This window comes from Pyxicephalus adspersus, chromosome 5 (genome assembly GCF_032062135.1).
Source record: "Pyxicephalus adspersus chromosome 5, UCB_Pads_2.0, whole genome shotgun sequence".
NCBI classification, from domain to species: domain Eukaryota; kingdom Metazoa; phylum Chordata; class Amphibia; order Anura; family Pyxicephalidae; genus Pyxicephalus; species Pyxicephalus adspersus.
This window is the reverse complement of record NC_092862.1, coordinates 115,069,712-115,089,331: the sequence shown is the minus strand read 5'-3', so window position 1 is coordinate 115,089,331 and position 19,620 is coordinate 115,069,712. Positions and strand designations below refer to the sequence as shown.

At 39.7% G+C, this 19,620-nt stretch overlaps 1 protein-coding gene across 1 annotated transcript in view; it reads left to right on the top strand.

The window, feature by feature from the left end:
• Positions 1–6,789: 6,789 nt before the first annotated feature.
• The window catches only part of CCDC126 (coiled-coil domain containing 126), a 15,167-nt gene continuing 2,336 nt past the window's right edge, over positions 6,790–19,620 (top strand). Inside the window, exons 1-2 of the mRNA XM_072412514.1 lie at positions 6,790–6,961; positions 14,131–14,515. Coding sequence (XP_072268615.1) covers positions 14,278–14,515 — 238 coding nt within the window. The 5' untranslated portion in view covers positions 6,790–6,961; positions 14,131–14,277. The remainder of the gene's footprint in view (positions 6,962–14,130; positions 14,516–19,620) is intronic.

Below are 19,620 nucleotides of genomic sequence, written 5' to 3'. Positions count from 1 at the left end.
TGCTTTTTACTCCAAAAGGGGCCTAATCATAGCGTACATGATTAGCTCCCTCTCTGCCAAGATTAGCTCTCACTCATCCTCTCCTGTCTTTCCTCCAGTCTGCAATTAACTCCCCTCTGCCCCCACCCACCCGCTTCATTTTAAATAGCTCTAAATGCATAACAGCCTAAATGATGGCTAAGAATAGAAAAATAAAATTATACTGACCATTCATGGTGTGAAAATTCAAGTATGTGTTCTAAATTCTGTACTTGATATATGATGTAGAGCCATAAATGCAGAGAGTTGGAGCAACCTAGAAGGTGAACTACATTGCTCTTTTTACAGTAATACAGTAAATCTCCCTCCTATTTTGCTCATAATCCTAACTAGCTGCATGAAGAAGCATGCAATACACTCAAGAGAAAGAGTTTTATGTGCAACCTATTTAGTATATAATGGGCATGATATATCATTGCTGATTCCAAGCCGAGCATATAGAGTGCCAGATGTGCTCATGAAAAATAATCCCCAAGAAAACTGGCCCCATGGATTTTCTTCCTAGTACAACACAAGGGAAATGCAGATGTAGTATATTAATCATTCTGTAGCTTTCAGGGTGATACACACATAGTACTTCCAGATTTAGGAAGAAGCTATAGGTTATAATAATATAATATTATATAATATAATTCCGCTCCACTTAAATTTCTTTGGAAACTGCATTTTTCTGCAGACAGGCAGACATTTTGGAGTAATACATAGGGGTTAGGGGCAAAGTAAAAACATTATTATGGGTATATTTTTCATACTATATATTTTTAGACATTTAAAAGGGGGCCCAGAGTGTAATGAGTTTATGAACTAATGATGGGATAATCTGTTCAGGTTTGCAATACTTTTATGGGCAACAAATCATGTTGTTTAGGATTTTAGTGGGCAAACTACTAAAGAGGCAAAGGAGGCTAGGCAGTGCCATGGGGGACATGAACCAAGTAAAGTTCATACAACACAAGGGTCTTTTCATGAGGCTTTAAAGGCAGCATTGAAATATACAAATTATCTACATAACATGCTTGAGTGGTATGAGTGAGGGTCTATTTATAAAGTGGTTAATCTCACATCGGTGAAATATTCTCAGGTGGAGAACCTTTCAGATCCTTATGTTTCAATGGCAGTAATTGATTCCCTCTTCAGGGAATCTTTGAGTGAATGTCAGAGTCACTGCTTTATAAATAAACCCTGTAGATTTACAGAACAATACAGTTTTCACAGACTATTACACTGGCACATAAAGAAATTGAACAGAATTTCTGCAGAAAGTCCACACTAACGCAGAAGACATATGTAAGACATACATTTTTGCATGGATTTTCTGCAGAAATTCCATTCCCTGTTATCCTGACTATGCGTGTTATGCTAAATGACCTGAATGCATCACCGTTCTGACATTCTAATTATTTAGCTGTTTTAGATCCAGTAATGATTTACAATGTGGACCATACTCACTTGCTATTACTCTCGAATGAAGATTGTGAACATTCTATGAATTTGCTTTGGGCCCAGACAGTGAGTTTGTCAATTTCAGCATTTGCCAAAAAATATTAATATTTTATTAATGTGTACATTTAAAATTTCCAGGTATTTATTAATTATTACACAGAGATCAGAGTAATTACCCTTATATAAATGTATCTGCATTTAATTTATGAAAAACAAAGCTATTTTTATTCAGTATGGGGTCAGCATTTAATTATTGGAGAAAGATGCTGGCTCAGACGTTACACAATCATGTAAATTCTTGGGCCTGTGCAGTTATTGGCTGTATACACACATTTGTGATACATATTAGCCCCTGCTGAATTGTTAATGCTTTGTTTTAATTGTGCAGTCTGATTACTGGGTGAGAAGAAAGGCTTTCCCCCTATCAAATGGAAACAAAATACCTGAATTCATCTGTCTGCCAGCTCAGCATTCACTATGAGTCCACCTTTACTTACATGCAGGAAATTTCATCTTTAATTCATATTGCCTCAAGCCATAAAAGCCAATAGTCAGGCAGCCCACAGTGAAACAACCGACTACCATGGGAATGCAGTGTGTAACACTTGTGTTCCACATAAGTTTACCTCCTATATTTATTTTCAGCTGCCAAAATCAGGTTTGTAACTACTGCTGTCAGTTAGAAATACTAAAAATGTTTGTAAATCCTGGCAGCTAAGGACCAGGGATAAGCGAGAATGCCTCTGAATTCTCGCGAAAATTTCTGCTAACATCCCATCCCAACAACATTTCGCCGGACCCATCAAAAGATCGAGCAAATCCTTACAGGATGATTCCCACGGCTGCATTCATGAATGCAGCCGTGGGAATCCTCCTGTGTGCGATCCCTGGGCACTAAAGGTTAAATGAGGGCAGCCATAAATGCAGTTGTGGTATTCCTCCTGTCAGTGTGAGTACTGCCGCTGTGCTCATCAATGAATGCAGCCGTGAAAATCCTCACAGGATGATTCCCACAGCTGCATTGATTCACGATGAGCACAGCCGCAGTACTCCTGTGTTCTTGGATAGAGAATCTATCCAAGAACACATACTAGAGGGCTGCAAGAGCAATCAGATCGGCTTCCCTGATTACTCTTGCAGGTCCCAAAAATTAAATCTCGAGGGCCGAATTTACACAGGCTGTTCTCGTTTACATGTTCGGTAAGCAAGACTGGCCCAATTCGCAGCGAGATTGAATTTTAAAATCTCGCTCGCTCATCCCTACTAAGGAGAAGAGTTAGACAGCCTTACAGACTGTACTGTACAAAAAATGTACTTTACTTGCATATTAAAGCCACAAGATGGCACTCTCACCACAAATTGATTTATGAACATAACATAGTTTAAAGCCATTGGATAAAAATGGGCCATTTATGGACATGAAAAATGGATATGTAATGGATTTTGTGTCTGAATTTGAATGACACAATATAATTTAGCTGTTTTGTTTTGCAAAATAGTGTAATGTCACAGAAACATGAAGGTGGTATCTCTAAGTCCATCATGTCTTTAATTGACCATGGTATGCAATGAAGTATCCAGATTGGCAAGCCAGTGGCTCCAGGGCCCAGCTAGTGCCAGCTACGTTTAAGCTTGAGAAAAACTATTGAGCCTTGTAATACACAATGTCAGCCAGGGTCTAATTACCAATGCTGTTTCTTTCTTTCTGTTTCTGGCCGGGAAGGTGCAAAAAAAGTTGAGAGGGCTATGTAAGAGAAGAACATTTTTGATGATAATCTGCTAACAACCAACAATGCCACCCATTGTGATTACTTCTAGTGTATAGTGGTGATATAGGGAAGCTGGCTTAATCAGTTCAGTGTTTGCTTTAAAGTCCACCTACACTGCAAAAAGCAAAATGTCACCAGTAGGTAGAAGCCAAGCAATGAAAGAGACATGCAAAGTCTCATTTGTGTTGTGTAGTGTAGAGCTTGGGCAGAGCCAGCCGCCAGGGGCATGTGACATGTGCATGTGCAGGAGTTACATCTTCATTGGCATACACTGATGGATATTGTTTGTGCAGGAGTTACATTGTCATTGGCTTGCCAATGGCGGAACAGGATCCTTGTGGACCCAGAAGTGTGCTGTGGACTTCGCACTGAAGATGTCATCATCCTAGGATACAGAGGTGACTGGATCTCGGACCTGTCATAGCTGCTGGGCACCTGCTAACTGGAATGTCTGGTATGGCAGAAGCTCACCCACACCAATGAGTTCAACTTTAAGCTGGTTTTGTGTTTGCATACAAACCTATTAAAATACCAAACATACTTGGAAGAGGTCAAATGCAGGTCCAAAAGGAGGTCAACTGAAGGTCGAATGCACCCATCGATGAATTCTGAACAATTTCAGAGGAGTGTCAAAGGGATTACATCAAAACAAGCCCAAAGCCCATCAACACAGATTGAATTTTAAAATCTCGCTCGCTCATCCCTACTAAGGAGAAGAGTTAGACAGCCTTACAGACTGTACTGTACAAAAAATGTACTTTACTTGCATATTAAAGCCACAAGATGGCACTCTCACCACAAATTGATTTATGAACATAACATAGTTTAAAGCCATGGGATAAAAATGGGCCATTTATGGACATGAAAAATGGATATGTAATGGATTTTGTGTCTGAATTTGAATGACACAATATAATTTAGCTGTTTTGTTTTGCAAAATAGTGTAATGTCACAGAAACATGAAGGTGGTATCTCTAAGTCCATCATGTCTTTAATTGACCATGGTATGCAATGAAGTATCCAGATTGGCAAGCCAGTGGCTCCAGGGCCCAGCTAGTGCCAGCTACGTTTAAGCTTGAGAAAAACTATTGAGCCTTGTAATACACAATGTCAGCCAGGGTCTAATTACCAATGCTGTTTCTTTCTTTCTGTTTCTGGCCGGGAAGGTGCAAAAAAAGTTGAGAGGGCTATGTAAGAGAAGAACATTTTTGATGATAATCTGCTAACAACCAACAATGCCACCCATTGTGATTACTTCTAGTGTATAGTGGTGATATAGGGAAGCTGGCTTAATCAGTTCAGTGTTTGCTTTAAAGTCCACCTACACTGCAAAAAGCAAAATGTCACCAGTAGGTAGAAGCCAAGCAATGAAAGAGACATGCAAAGTCTCATTTGTGTTGTGTAGTGTAGAGCTTGGGCAGAGCCAGCCGCCAGGGGCATGTGACATGTGCATGTGCAGGAGTTACATCTTCATTGGCATACACTGATGGATATTGTTTGTGCAGGAGTTACATTGTCATTGGCTTGCCAATGGCGGAACAGGATCCTTGTGGACCCAGAAGTGTGCTGTGGACTTCGCACTGAAGATGTCATCATCCTAGGATACAGAGGTGACTGGATCTCGGACCTGTCATAGCTGCTGGGCACCTGCTAACTGGAATGTCTGGTATGGCAGAAGCTCACCCACACCAATGAGTTCAACTTTAAGCTGGTTTTGTGTTTGCATACAAACCTATTAAAATACCAAACATACTTGGAAGAGGTCAAATGCAGGTCCAAAAGGAGGTCAACTGAAGGTCGAATGCACCCATCGATGAATTCTGAACAATTTCAGAGGAGTGTCAAAGGGATTACATCAAAACAAGCCCAAAGCCCATCAACACGGGCTTTACTCAAGTGGCTTTATTTATAAAACAGGGCATCAGACTTTTCCTTAACCATTTCCTGGGAATCAATTACTGCCATTAAAACAATTGGACCTGGAAGATTCCCATAAGGGAATGTTTAAAGAAGTGTCTAATTCCCTGTTTTATAAATGGACTCCAACATATCTAGAGATGGTTGGTGCAAAAAAAAACAAAGCTTTGCATGCTGCACCTACATGGCTTAAGAAATGTAAATACAGTAGCACCCTTCCTACATCCTCCCAAAAATAACACTGAGATGCAGCAATCACTAATCAGTAAAATCACATATTGCTATCAAATCTGTTATTCTGTAGCTAAACCCTAACATTAAATGGAGAGATGTTGCTGAACGTGTCCCTGAATGGTGATAAAGTTTTATCGTTTATTATAACATGTTTTTTTTTTAATTGATGACAACACATCTGTGCAACCCTGGTGTTGTCACCCTTTCCAATGAGCTCCTGGGATCGGACTACGGAGAAGTGCTGCCAATGCACAATGTGCAGTCACATTCCTGCATACTCACTGCTGCGCTCACATGGAAGCACTCACATGCTGCTAAAACACGCTCATGTACAAAAGAAGTCTATATAAGTAATCTAAAGGAGAAAAACCATGAACAAAATAACTGATTCAAAAAAGAAAACAATGCAATCCTATTCACAGTGATCAACAAGATGTATTTTATTTTGTTTTATCTTAGGCTACATACACATCAGATAATTCTTGTCCAATAATTGTCTCGGGGCGACATTGTTCATGGACCTGTCCTTCCAGATCCACAAACAATGAATGATTGTATTATTAGTGAAGGGGAGCGAGCACAGCAGGGTGCTGCTCTGTCCCCCTCCTCATAGAGCAGAATGACGCTGTACAGTGCTCGTTCAGTCTTTTGTCATTGAAAAGGATTGTGAAAGATCCTTTTAAACGACAATTATTGAATGTGTGTACGTAGCCTTAATGTAATGCTCAGTATAAAGTTATTATCCCTGTTACATATATCAAAATTTCCTAGATTGTAAGCTCTTTTGCGCAGGATTCTCTCCTCCTCCTGTGTCTGTATTTGTCTTTAATGCAGTTTTGTCATCTGCAACCCCATTTTATTGTACAGCGCTGTGTCATATGTTGGAACTTTATAGGTAAAGTTTATTATTAGCATTACATTTATTATTTTTGTGCATCAGAAAAGACAATTCTTTTTGGCTGAGCTCCAAAGTGGTAATATCTGTTACCATGAATGATTGGTGTATAGAACTTAGAGAAGATCCTGTTCATATTGCTGTCAGCACGATTTGAATTGAACCTCATCAATGAATAATGCACTGCAAGGCATACACTGATGGATATTATTTGCAGGCAGTGTGCCTTTGCTGTCCATTACCCATGCAATCAGCAGAACTAATGCCAGCTTCCATAGTGCATGTGACTAGCAGGACGTGGCCATTATACACAGAACCTATAGACAGCCCCATATACACCCCAGCAGCTACTGACAGGAAGCCTAGGGCTCTGGGAGGGGGCAGACAGAGCGGCCAATCAGAAGCAGCAATACATGTGTTCCTCTATAGGCCGGTACAGCTCAGCCAATAGAAGCCTGCGTTTCATATCCGCCCAGGAAGAGGCTCTGCACTGTGTGGTGCACTTGTCATTGTTCAATGTGGAGTGCAGAGGGTTGTGTTGTTGTTGCTGCTGACACACCAAGCTATGGCTCAGCCTGGACAACAAGGAGCCTGAGGGCAACACCCAGATCTCAGATCAGGAGACTCACCTAGCAACCTGCTCCTGACAACTCCTGCAATCTAGGTAAGCACAGGGGGTTGCTCACTTTAGTGTTGTCAGCATTTATTTGTACAATTCCAGAATGACACAATTATTACTGCTTGTCAATCACAGCTCTGGGGAGTGTGTGACCTTATATGAAAGAAGTAAACGACTTCTTGGGTGTTATTAATATTTCTCCTGAGGCTTCATACTAATAGTCTGTGTGTGCAAAATAATGCAGCTGGAGGCTAAACAGCGTAGTATAGAGCACAGCTGTCATGTGGGATTTGTTCATATACATTCTAATAATACATGGCAATCTGTGTCCTAAGTAGGAGACCAGTGATCGCAGGCTTGTGTGTTTTTTTTTTTTTAATTTTTATCCTTGTTTTACCTTGTCCTCGTCCTTGTTCTACTGTTTTTTATACATGTTCTGTGCTTCCCATTTCACTTATTTCTGGGATAAGGTCCTCCGGCACACAAGGTGAATGTTAAGGGGCCCTCTGCCTGCTGACCTGGGACAGATGGAGCACACACATCTGCACATTTCATGCTGGGCTCACCCAGGGTGCAGGAATTATCAGTCCAATATTCCCAGGATTGTTACCTCTTGGTTCATATAAAATTAATCAGATGGGGAAAGATCATAGTGATGCGTTATGGTAAAACCAATGTGATTTGTTATACCAGTGTTCAACCCAGATTTTTTTAAAGCTGGGTGGGAAGAAATTGAAGGTGGGTGGCAGCCCCTGTATTGTGACCCAACTTTTCAGTAACCTCCCAAAAACACCCGGGTGGTGTCCCCATCTAAAAGGGCCTGGGGAGAACCCTGCATACTGTACATTGCAAAATGGTTCTTTAACATCATCAGATCCAAAACGTGTTCCTAAGTCTAAGTTATCAAAGGTGCCAATGATATTTTAGAGCGACCACAACTTTACATATGAAGAAACAAAAAGTCAAGAAGAAGGTAAATTTAATTAGGGTTAATGACGGGCTCTCTAGGTATAAGCGTTGGGGTTCCACATTCACCATGATGAACGATTCACTGCACTGGTATCACTCCTGATAAATAGCAGGGTCACCTCCATGTGCAGTCTGTGTTATCTGGACAAGTCCTTTGTTACAACAATGTTGCTGATCTCCTGCATTTTCTTGCAGTCACTACATACATGAACTCCAACAGTTGCTGCACATTACTTCTCAGGTTGATTCCCTCATGAGGATGTTGGTGGACAACATAACCTAGGACGGGTTTAGCCCTGCAGTGAGATCGAGCGATCCTGCACAGTTCTTAGCTGTTGGCACCTTGGCTTCGGCTACATTAGTTGGTGCATTTGACCTTTTCCAATCAGGCTTTGCTTCTCTATAGGCTTGTATGGGAATACCCCAATAAAGCAGACTAGTTCATAAACACAGGCATTTAAGTTGGCTTTGCCCCGCGCTGATGGCTGGCTTTCAGAGTTGGCTAGTGGTTGGACTTATGGGCAGTTGTATGAGTGGTGATATCGTAATAATTGTCCAGGCTACTACAGCTTCCTAGCAGGGCACAGACACAAGAAGATCTGTATTGCAGCTAGGTTAGGTATGGTGTCAGTGTGTGTTGATGCTAGCACTTTATTTGAAGGATTACAGTTCTAGTACCATATATGTTGGGAAGACTGATGCCTTTCCTATCCTAGCAGTGATTACGGTGCAAGTCTAACAGAATTGTGCACTGTACAGATACTGAAAGATGTGATGATGACAATGTCATCTAATGAACTGAAAGAGAATCTGGAATATTCGGAATGTCATCCAGCAACCATAGGTCTGAATGACAACTTCAGGAGCAAACTCATAGCAAAAAGTACCAGCGCTGTATTATGTGTTGCACCCCAATCTTTCCTACTTTGCCACCACTGTACATTACCCAGTGCTTTTATGAAGTGGCAAGGCACATGAATTTCTCCCAAGATGCAGTGCTATGGAATGGCATGCATATGACACATTCTGAAGGTGGTGACCTCCCCTGTGGTTATTTTACTGTTGGCTGCAAAGAAATAAGGAACTAACGGGGAGTGATACAGTGGTTGGGGTTGCCCTAAATTTGTAATATTTGATCTTGATTGATAAGAATGCAGAAGTAATTCTGATTTCTCTGGAAAAATATAAAGATAGTGAGAATCTAAGAAAGCTTTTTGATTCCCCTTGGCAGGGTAGTATTTGCTCAGTTACCCTTTCAATACTCTACTTATTTAAGAGCAGATAGATGCAGTGTTAAATATCCCTGTTGTAAAATGATGGTATTGTATTCAAAATTTGAATGTAAAAAATTCATTCTATTTTATTTAGCTGAAAAAATTTAACCCTTGAACAGAATTTTTCCATAGTCAGTAATTCTCTTCTGCAACCCACAAACAAGGGAATGTTATAGTTAGTTTAACTTTCAATGAGACTTTGCAAACAACCCATGCAGAATAGAAGATTGTTCTGTATTATCTGCAATTACGGGATAACCATACTCGCAATGCTCTCACTTTTCGACATGAAATAGTTTAGAGCTGTGTTCCCTTAAATTATTGGTTGGTGTTTGTGGCAGGTCTCCACACAGCTGTGTAAGGAAGAAGTGAACAATTAGTGGCTGAGCAATATAGTATATGGTATTTAAATTTTAAATAATGAACTCTGCAAATTGTGCTTGTGTCTATGGGATAAAAAACATGACATATATCTGCACCCACAGCAGCACTACCCATTTTAAAACCTGTAAAGTAATGAAACTAATATGATTTGTACTACAGACAAGCACAGGGCCCATGCAAGGAAGTGGGGGAGGTGGTAAATATGCAAAGTTATAAAGTGAAGAGATCCTGGCTTTAGTTTGAAATGTCATAAAGAAAACAAAACTTTTATTCTTTGGCTTTTCTAAAGCTTACAGAAATGGTGACTGGAGCCTACAGTGTGTTACATGATTATTATTATTTTTTTTTTTTTTTTTTTTTTTTATGGCATTTTTAAAAAAAATTACTTTCTTGGGTCTATATGGTACAAAGCAAACCAGATTGCACTTCTGAGTAAATGACCAAGCATGCAGTTAGAATTCCGTATCTGCATACTTGTTTTGAACATCAGCCTAATAGGTTCTCTACTTACAAAGCACTTGCTGGGATCTGATATAGTTTAAAGCAATGTTTTAGGCATCAGCAGGGGGGAATCTTGCATTTTAAATAAAGCCAGCAAAGCCAACATGTGCATAAATATTGAGTTGATGAGTTCACACAATCAGCGTCTTCAAGCAAACCGGTGAACAAAATATGTTTTATGCCATTTTTTGTTGCATACTGCACTACATTTATTTTCCTCTTTTCTCTGAATTTAGTTGGCGGGGTTATAATCAGATATGCCTATGACACACTGGGTCTGATTTATTAAAACTCTCCAAGCCTGGAGAAGTTAGTCTGTCGTGGGAGAACGTGGGTGATCCAGGTTTTCTTAAAAATTGTTTGCTTATAGTTGGCAAATGCTTTATTTCCTGGATGAGATTAATTCTAGTTTTGCTGGAACACCCAGGTTCTCCTAAGACTGAAAACTGAAAACATTTCTTGGGTTTACCTAATGCTTGCACTGGCTCAAATAGATTTGATGTTAGATTTAATTTAAACTAATGAGATCTATTGGGAAAATAGAACTGCGTAATTAATATGGGTTGGGAGTTCTTGTTTTTTGCCCAATTGATGTCGCTTCTCCTTCCGTCACCACCATTAATGTAACTCGGTGATGAGAGCAGGGGGGAGCATGTAAATTGGGTAAAGGATGGAGCTGGTTGATGGGTGTGTGGTCATAACCTGGTAAATGATTGATGTCTGGGAGATATGGATCATTTACCTGGCTCTGCATCTAACGATCAGTGTTTGGTCAGCATAAGACTTTCTCAGCAAGGTTTATGGTTAGGTTGCATTTTTCGTATAGTCTAGGAAATCCATATAAAAGTAATCTATACAATACAAGAGGTCACATATCCAATAATCCCTTATTCAATCCAGGTAATAACCCTTCATAAGAATGAATGCAGGTTTTTAGGCAGTATTTGTTTTAACAGCATGGCTGCGCTTCAGCAAATTGGTTTTATTACAACGTGTGTACTTCTTTGTTCCCTAGAGAGGCCCAGCATTTTTTTCTTCCATGAACAGAATTACTGGGTAATCTCGCCTAAATAATTTTTTTCATGTCGGGTTGAGGCAAATGCATTCTATTCAATTTATCCTAACAGCTGGATCTGTGTTGAAAGAAGCAAAGCTTGTTTAATGATTTAACTGCTGAACAATCTACAATAATCTCTCTGCAGTAATACCTTTATTCTATCCGGCTCTCTTCTATTAGTGGGTCTCCATCTCATTGAGTTTAGAAGTACAAATAAATTTTGGGTATTTGGGCTACAATGGATTAGATTTTAGAGGCCACTCAAATCTATGCATTTTTTGTACATTAACACCTTAACACATGTTTACCATGTTAGGCATTAACATTGTGTTGGTTCCATCTGTTGCTTCTATTGGGCATAAATATGTGCTTGCAAAAACACAGAAAAAAGCAAAGGTATAAATCCTACCAGGTATAGGGTCCCTTTAAGGCCAAACATCCGCGCTGCGTAATATGTTGGCGCTATATAAATCCTGTTTAATAATAATAATAATAATAACATCAGCCTTATCTTCCATCTTGCACAGTTGTATAGGATCCTTTCCTGTGCTGAAATCACTTCTCCCACTGATTTCACTTCACACTCTAGGATCACATTGTGCATAGGAATTCCAAGGACTGCATGTAATTTCCTGGCTGCTGGATATACAGTGTCATCTAGCCCTTTATTTCCCAGCCTAACGCTACGTACGCACCTCAGATCCTTCTCGTCTGATAATTACCTCAGGGCTAGTATTGGATGAGAATCTGTCGTGTGTACAGCGCTTGTCCATTGTTGTTCATGGATCCATCCTGGTGAATCCCCGAATGTCGAGCGATTGTAATACAAGTAAAGAGGAGAGAGCAGCAGGGTGCCGCTCCATCGCCCTCTTCATAGAGCAGAATGGAGCTGTATGTACAGCGCTCGTTCAGTCTTTTGTCGTTGGAAAGGATCGTGAAAGATCCTTTCCAACTAGAATTAAGTAGCCTTGCTGTTCTTCTACTGCACAATTGAATGTATAGTATATAAGTTATGAAGTCTCGGCATCACATATGTGTGCTACCAGTCTGTACAGATTCCTGCCATCCCCTGCCAACATTCTTGATCTAACTGCATTGCAAAAATCAAAGTGATGATAGCAATAAGCCTAAAACAAGGTATAATATATGATGAAAACTGGTTTTATTTAATAATTTCGATACAAATGAGTGAGCAGAAATGAACCAGTGAAAGCAAAATATAAACAGACTTATCTTACTCTTTTTAAAATCTCTCAAAATTACCTAAAACTTTTTTTTTGGGATAAAGTCCAGAATGGTTAAGGCACCCGAATTTATTTTATTGTACTGAGAAAGTTCCTTTTCCTTTCTGTCCCAGATTTTTTTTACTTTTGTGGGTTCATGGAGCACATTTAGACTCGCCTTCACTATGCCACTCTTTGGCCCTGATTTATTAAAGTTCTCCAAGGCTGGGGAGAATACACTTTCATCAGTGTAGCTAGGTAACCGGCAAACCTGGAATGGATTTCCTAAAAGTCAGGCTATTTGTTAGCAAATATTTTCAATCCTGGACCAGATCCGTTCTAGGTTTGGTGGTTCACCCAGCTTCACTGAAGAAAGTGTATTCTCTCCAGCCTTGGAGAACTTTAATAAATCAGGGCCTTTGCTTCTGAAGTCCTAACTCCGTATTTTGAAGTGTTTATATTTTGAAGTGTTTATATAAACAAAAAAGATATAAGAAAGATTGAGAATTACACCCAATATTTAGAACTCTGCATTGTCCACAACTACATTCTAATAATATACAGTGGGAATAACATCAATCAGCCTATGTCCTAGGGTTCACCATAAGGCTATGTACACATCAGATGATTCTCCTCCGATCGGCGAATGAGCGTAAGGCTGAGTACACACGTGCAATAATTGTTCTTTCCCGATCCTTTCTAACGACTGCATGATGCATGAACGAGTGCTGTACATACATCACCGTTCTGTTCATCGTCCGTGGATCCGCCAGGACAGTCTTTCCGAAGATGGGTGCTGTACACCCAGATTCTCATCCGATATCGGCCCTGAACCGATTATCGGATGAGAACCATTGCAAGTGTGTACGTAGCCTAATGGAAGTGAAGGGGAGAGAGCACAGCGGGGTGCCACTCTGTCATAGTATGTCTGTCAACAAGAAAGACACTTTTGCTTCTTCCTTTGTACCTTGGATAAGGCACTGTTCAGTGGGTAAGCTGATTAACTCCAGGGTGTCTACAGGTAATGCTTGTAACACAACACAGGTCCACTTTAATATTTAAAACCCCTTAAAAACAAGACTTTTTTTTCCATAATGCACATTACAGCATTTGTTATTTGTAAAAAAAAAAAAAAAAAGTTCCTGTACAGCTGGTTAATTCAATATTTATACATTTTTACTATTTAGTTGCTGTTATATTTTTGTGAGATAAATTGCTACTTCTGGGATTTTCAGATTGCAAATTCAGCTTGCCAATTAAAGGGTCAGTGCAGTGAAAAGTAATTGTTGAATTATTAGTAAATCCTGGAAGGACAAAATCGCATATTTCTTGGAACCATTAAGAGGGGATTTTATTTCCCCCGTTAGATTATTTACTTCATATTTTAGAGATAGAGTTGCTGGAGCAAACCTAAAGGTTAGAGGGGACATCAACAACTTCAGTGAGAACCATTACAAAGAACTCACTGTTGTAATACCTGTGAAGATGAAAAAATCAAGTGGCTAACTCAGGCCACTTCTCCTTAGCTATGACTAAAATATTCAGATTGGGTGGGCAGACCCATTGATTGGAAGCATTTGCAAGGAAAGGACCATTGCAGTGGTTGCTGACAACAGGTACCTTTGGGGTAAAGGTTTTGATCCCACCAACAAAATAGCTCTTGATTGTGGCCATAATGTGGACCATTTAATATGTAATAAAAGTAGGTTTTTATCACATTGTATGGCTGACTGCAAACCTAGTGTGTCTGGGGAAACATTATACCATGCCTCCTTTTAGCATTTATATCTCTACATTGTTTTTCAGATGCAACAGTTGCCTTTGGAGAGAAGCACTGTTTCCCTAAAATGAGCTATGCAAGTGAAAATGACAACTCCAAGACCATTCCCTGTGTCTAAGTTATCAGGAAGAAGCAATATTTTGGTATAAGCTGTGTATCCTGGGAGCCATACCATGTATTTAACATTCTCTAGAAAATCTGTGTCACAAAAACTGAGCATTTTACTTCTTGCCTTTGGCTTTGTGTGGGGACTGATGCTGCTACGCTATACTTACCAGTATCCCAGGCATCAGAGCAGCTCCGAGCTCCGCGACCAGATATTGGACCTGAGCAGAAGATATGTCAAAGCCTTAGCTGAAGAGAATAAGGACCTTGTAAACGGTGGGAACGGAGGATCCATGGCAGGATATGGTAGGTTGCAAAGATTCTATTTAACTTTTCTGTGGACCAAAAATAAATTTGTATTGTAACATTTGTAAATGGTATGGTATTCAGGCACAATATAAAGTACCATAACATACCAGAACAGGATTAAACAAATCCAAAGTGCATAAAGTACTCAAAGCATATAAAGTATATAATAAACCAGTGTTTATTAACCGGGGTTTCAAGGAATCCATTTGGTTCCTCCGGAGGTTACTATGGGGTTTAATGAGCCATGTATGTCTCCTAAGTAAGTTTCCACTGACACCAATGATCCTTTTAGATATATGTAAGGGTGACATTCTCCCCCACTGGCCAGCAATGTAAGAGGGGTTCTTTCCGCTGACCACCACACTACTATGTACTGTGAGCTGTGAATATTGGTATTATGGTCAAGGGATCCCTGAGACCCTAAAAGTATTTTAGAGTCTCAGGGATTCCCCCAAGGTTTATCCCTTTCCTACAATTACAGAAAAATCCCTTGTTGATATGCCAGAAAAAGATTCAGCTTTGTTTTTGGCTGACAACACACATGTTTTTGTGGTTAAAGAGATGTCAGTCCTGCCTGGTGACTTTTAATAAACTACTCAACTGCTCCTACTCATTACAATATAAAGGCATATTATTCAAGCAGTTCAAGACATTATTAAGCAGTTCAGTGAAGCTGAGCTGCCTGAAATACCTTATACTGCCCAAAACAAAAAAAAAATACACTTACCTTCAGTCGATCGCTCGGTAGGTGTCTTCCATCGGGTCCCACGTCGTCCCACTATCCATCTTCGGACCTGCCTGCTAGGCGCCGCCATCTTCTCTTTTTTGGGGTTCTTCTTCCTATATCATCCGACGCAGGTGCGAGATCAGGTGACGTAGTTTGGAAAAAAACTTGCCAATCTGTGCATGCGTGAGATCTGCAGTTTTTTTCCTTTTTGACGAAAGGGCTCCTTCTGCGCGTGCCCGAGGTGTTTGGGCATGCACCGAAGGAGCACCCAGAGCCTCCCTGGATGCATGACGTAGGTATCCCGGAAGGCTCTGCACCCTTTTATGTGAAGTGAAAATTTAGAAAAGTGAGTTTAGGTATGCTTTAAAGTTCCAACACTTCTGAAGTTCAGGCATCTTGTGAGGCCTTTTAGATCCTTGGTTGTGTATAGATCCCCTACTTTGTTACAAGATAGAGACAAAGTTCCTCCCATCCCTGAAAAAAGCACTAGTTGCATTCATTGAAGTTTAGAGGACAGTATAGGGTGCTCTCATTTGACAAAGGGAAAAGCTGAATTGACAACTCTACAGGCTCTCTTGTAAAAAAACGGCTTACTCTCATTTCACTGCATCAGCTTTTCACACTGCATTCAATACAGAGCCTACTTCATTTCTTCGCTGAAAGGAATCTAGCATCATGAAGCCCTTTCCTCTCCAGTCTGACTGTCCCTGGCCTGGATTTCATTTTGTTCATTTATGGAGACTCGGCATCACACATTAGAATTAACACAGCATCCTGATTTCAGGGCGCTATGTACAGTACCCTGTCTATCCACCCCCGTCTAGTCATGATCTGCCTGCAAAGCACAGAGACCTAGAAGTGATGCCATTGCATGTAACACTAGGGATGTAATGATCATTGAAAATATTTATTTAATCATTTTATTAGCATGCTAAAAGAGGAACTGGGAAAAGCAAATATAAGCAAAATAAACTTTAGATGGTTTCCGTATCTCATTTCTGTAATTTGAAAGGACTGACAAAGACAGCTGGCTTATGTTAACCTGAACTTCTGTCTCCTTTTTAAAACGGTTGCCTGCATGGGAACCTATTGAAATAACACTTAATCTGGTTTTACATATGGCATTACTGTAACTGTTTCAAACATTTTCATTTAGGCAATATAAACAAAGTATTACATCAAATGATTAACGTTTCAGATACGGTGGCTAGAACTGAAACAATATGCTGCCCCATAAAGCAGTTAGAAATATAATGGTAGTGATGCATTTTATTGTATGATAATAATGAATCTGGTGTGTGGTTGGGTGACAGTGACCAAATATTATGAGCAGAGGTCAGATACAGTGCAGTTTACATTTCAAATATTTGAAAAAGCAAGCCCACAACCTGATCATCTCAAGGTTTTGATAAAAACTGTTGTTGGCAGGTTGCCCTGATCTACTTATTCATTTTTGTTATTGAAAGCTGGTTGAAAGCAATAGAAGGTTATATCTGGCTGTTTTGCACAGCGTTAAAGATGCCACAGCTTCACAGCTTTCTTTAGATTTGCAAAAAGTAAATCTATTGGACTTTTTAAGCACAGAAATATTATGACGAGAGCCTATTGTCATTTAATGGTTGGTTGAGGTTTTACTGTATTGAGGAATTGCTTTATTTGTTCCTCATTTCACTGGGATTAAAGCAGGTAAAACAATAATGATTGCTATGATTGGTAATCTACTTATTTTGTACATTTGTTCTTTGAGCTGCCACCTTGGTAGTATATTGGACTTCCCCACATGATCCAATGCCAAGCTGCAAAGGCAGTCCATAGTCTAGGACTCTCTGCCAGATGAAGTGACTTCAGATAGCATGATGCATGTGTGTTTTGTGCACATATGGTGGAACTTGGCCTCATTACAAGATACTGTATCCCAGTGCATTCTCATCTTTTACATGTACCAGTCATGCCTCATTTCCTCTCTAGAGTTCAGCTTAGCTTCCTTTCTCTATTCTTTGCCCTATCAATTCTCCATATTCTGCACAATCTGGCCTTAGGTTGATGTTGCTCTGACAATTTAGCTTTGTGTATGCCACCAAATTTATGGACAGGTATAGGATGGCTTAGTCTTTAACCAAGGTAATATGGTCACAAATACAATATTTTTTTACAGCCACAAAAAAAATGCTGGGTTTTGTGGCAGAAGGTCTCTAAAACTACTGCACATTAAATGTATATGGAGGATTGACCAACAACTAACCAACCAAATTGTTTTGCCAGCAGCCAGCCTTACATAAAGATCTCTTAGGCTATGTCAGATGATTCTCATCTGATATGACCGGTTGTGCTCGTCTCAGGCAAGAATCTGACGTGTGTACAGTGGTCACTCAATGTTGTTCATGACAGATCCATGAACGACAGCTATACAACTCAAGGGAGGGGAACACAGTGGGGTATCACAGTCCCATCTTCTCAGGTGAATTGGTTCTCCAAGTATCTGCATTATATTTATATTTTGCTCACATTTAGACTAAATCATCATTTATTTAGTTCAGATGCCTCTCTGTTCAGGTCGGACTCGCCTGGATCCCTACCCCCATATGTTCCTAATTATCAGCAATGGCTTCCACAGGAGGACCCTGGTTAAAGCAGAACTAAATGTAAAAATTTTAAAAATGTGACCTGGCAGCTCCTTTATTGCATAAGAGATAGCAGATGGTCCTTGTGCAATAAAACAAACTTGCCTGATAGCAATTTTTTAATTACTCACCTGTACCTGTTCCTCCTACTTTCTCAAATACCTAAACTTTGGCCATCTTGATTGGCTGGTTTTCTTGATATTGCTGTACAGACAGGCAGCTCAAGTATTGCAGAGCAGCCTGTTCCTGTCCTATGCTAGGGAAAATGGGACTGTGTGGAAGTTTGTCATTTAGTCATCTGGAACAGTAGAACATTAAACAACGTCATGGGACAGCTTTACTTCTGTTAAATCTTCATCCAAGCTAATGATGAACAATCAACTTGGGTTATGAAAGTTTATAGCAGTGTTCTCCCCAGCCCCTTATATCTGGGAGCACCACCTAAATGCTTTTGGGTGGTTACTAAAGAATTGGGTAACAATACAAAGGCACTGGACAGTGGGGGCATAATACAAAGATATTAGAAATATGGGAAATACTAGGGGGTGAGCGTTTGGAAAGCTGGAACAAAATATAGTTGGGGGACTAGAAGGTTGACACAATTATAGGGGTTACTGGATTCCTATGACAAAAACAACCCTGAATATGTTATGTGTTGTCCTGCCCACTTTTTGACCACCCACCTACAGCTTCCCAAAAATATTTCTGGAGCACTGTTAAAGTGTATACAATGACCCTAAATATGTTTGTACTGGAATTAGGTCAATTGGTTCTGACTCTCCCTGGTCCAAAACGTCCTTTTTCCAACTGACATAATGTGAATATGTATTCCATTGTATCATTTCATGATTTTCTTTTGTCAAATTAAAGACTCCCAGTTTCTGTAATGTGTGTGTCTTAAGGGTTGAAACAAGTAATCCATTTGTATCATTATTGATGTAGCAAGCAAATGCGGAGGAATGTCAAAAATGCATCCTTCGTGGTCAAATTCTAAGTGACACGTGGCAAAACAAATAAAACTTGAAGTGTTCTTCGATGTGAAATGAAGAGTTTTACTTGACCTTTAATTTCTGTATTAGAACAAGCAGAAATATCTATGAAAAACCTAATCATCTTGTTTACGTCATGTTAGACACTAAAGCATCTAATGTAGAGGGTTTTATGGGTAACATACTTGGATAAAGGATCAGCCATTGAAAACAATAGGTTAATAAGGGTAAAACTAAAAGAAAAATGCAGTTGAAAAACAAAGCTGTAAGCAGGTGCCTGTTGGCATTATTTGAAAGGCAAATAATCCAGATTATTAGATCAGTCTATGACTACACCCAAATAATGACAGCTGCTACGTGTGCTTCATTTACCAACACCTTTTCAACAAAATGCTTGCAATGAGAATATCCAAAGCTTTTAGCTCGTTATAAACAACTTGAAATGCAGTTGAGTAAACTTTAGGTGGATGTTACATACGTTTGGTAAAAGCTGCCAACAGTCCACTTATACTTACCTCTGATGTATATGGGTCTGTCAAGGTCTGAGAGACAGCCTGATTTCCCACTTCTTTATGATCAACGTTGGGACTTTATAGACACTATAGATGGTCAGTGGGATGCAGAAAAATTTAACTCCTATGCCAATATCACGTTAATGACATGCAAATTTAATGGTTTACAATAATTGCAAGTTGCTGTGTTTGATTGGTGTAATTTCAAACAAGTGTAATTTGCATCTCATTTACATAAGGGTCAGATTTTCCT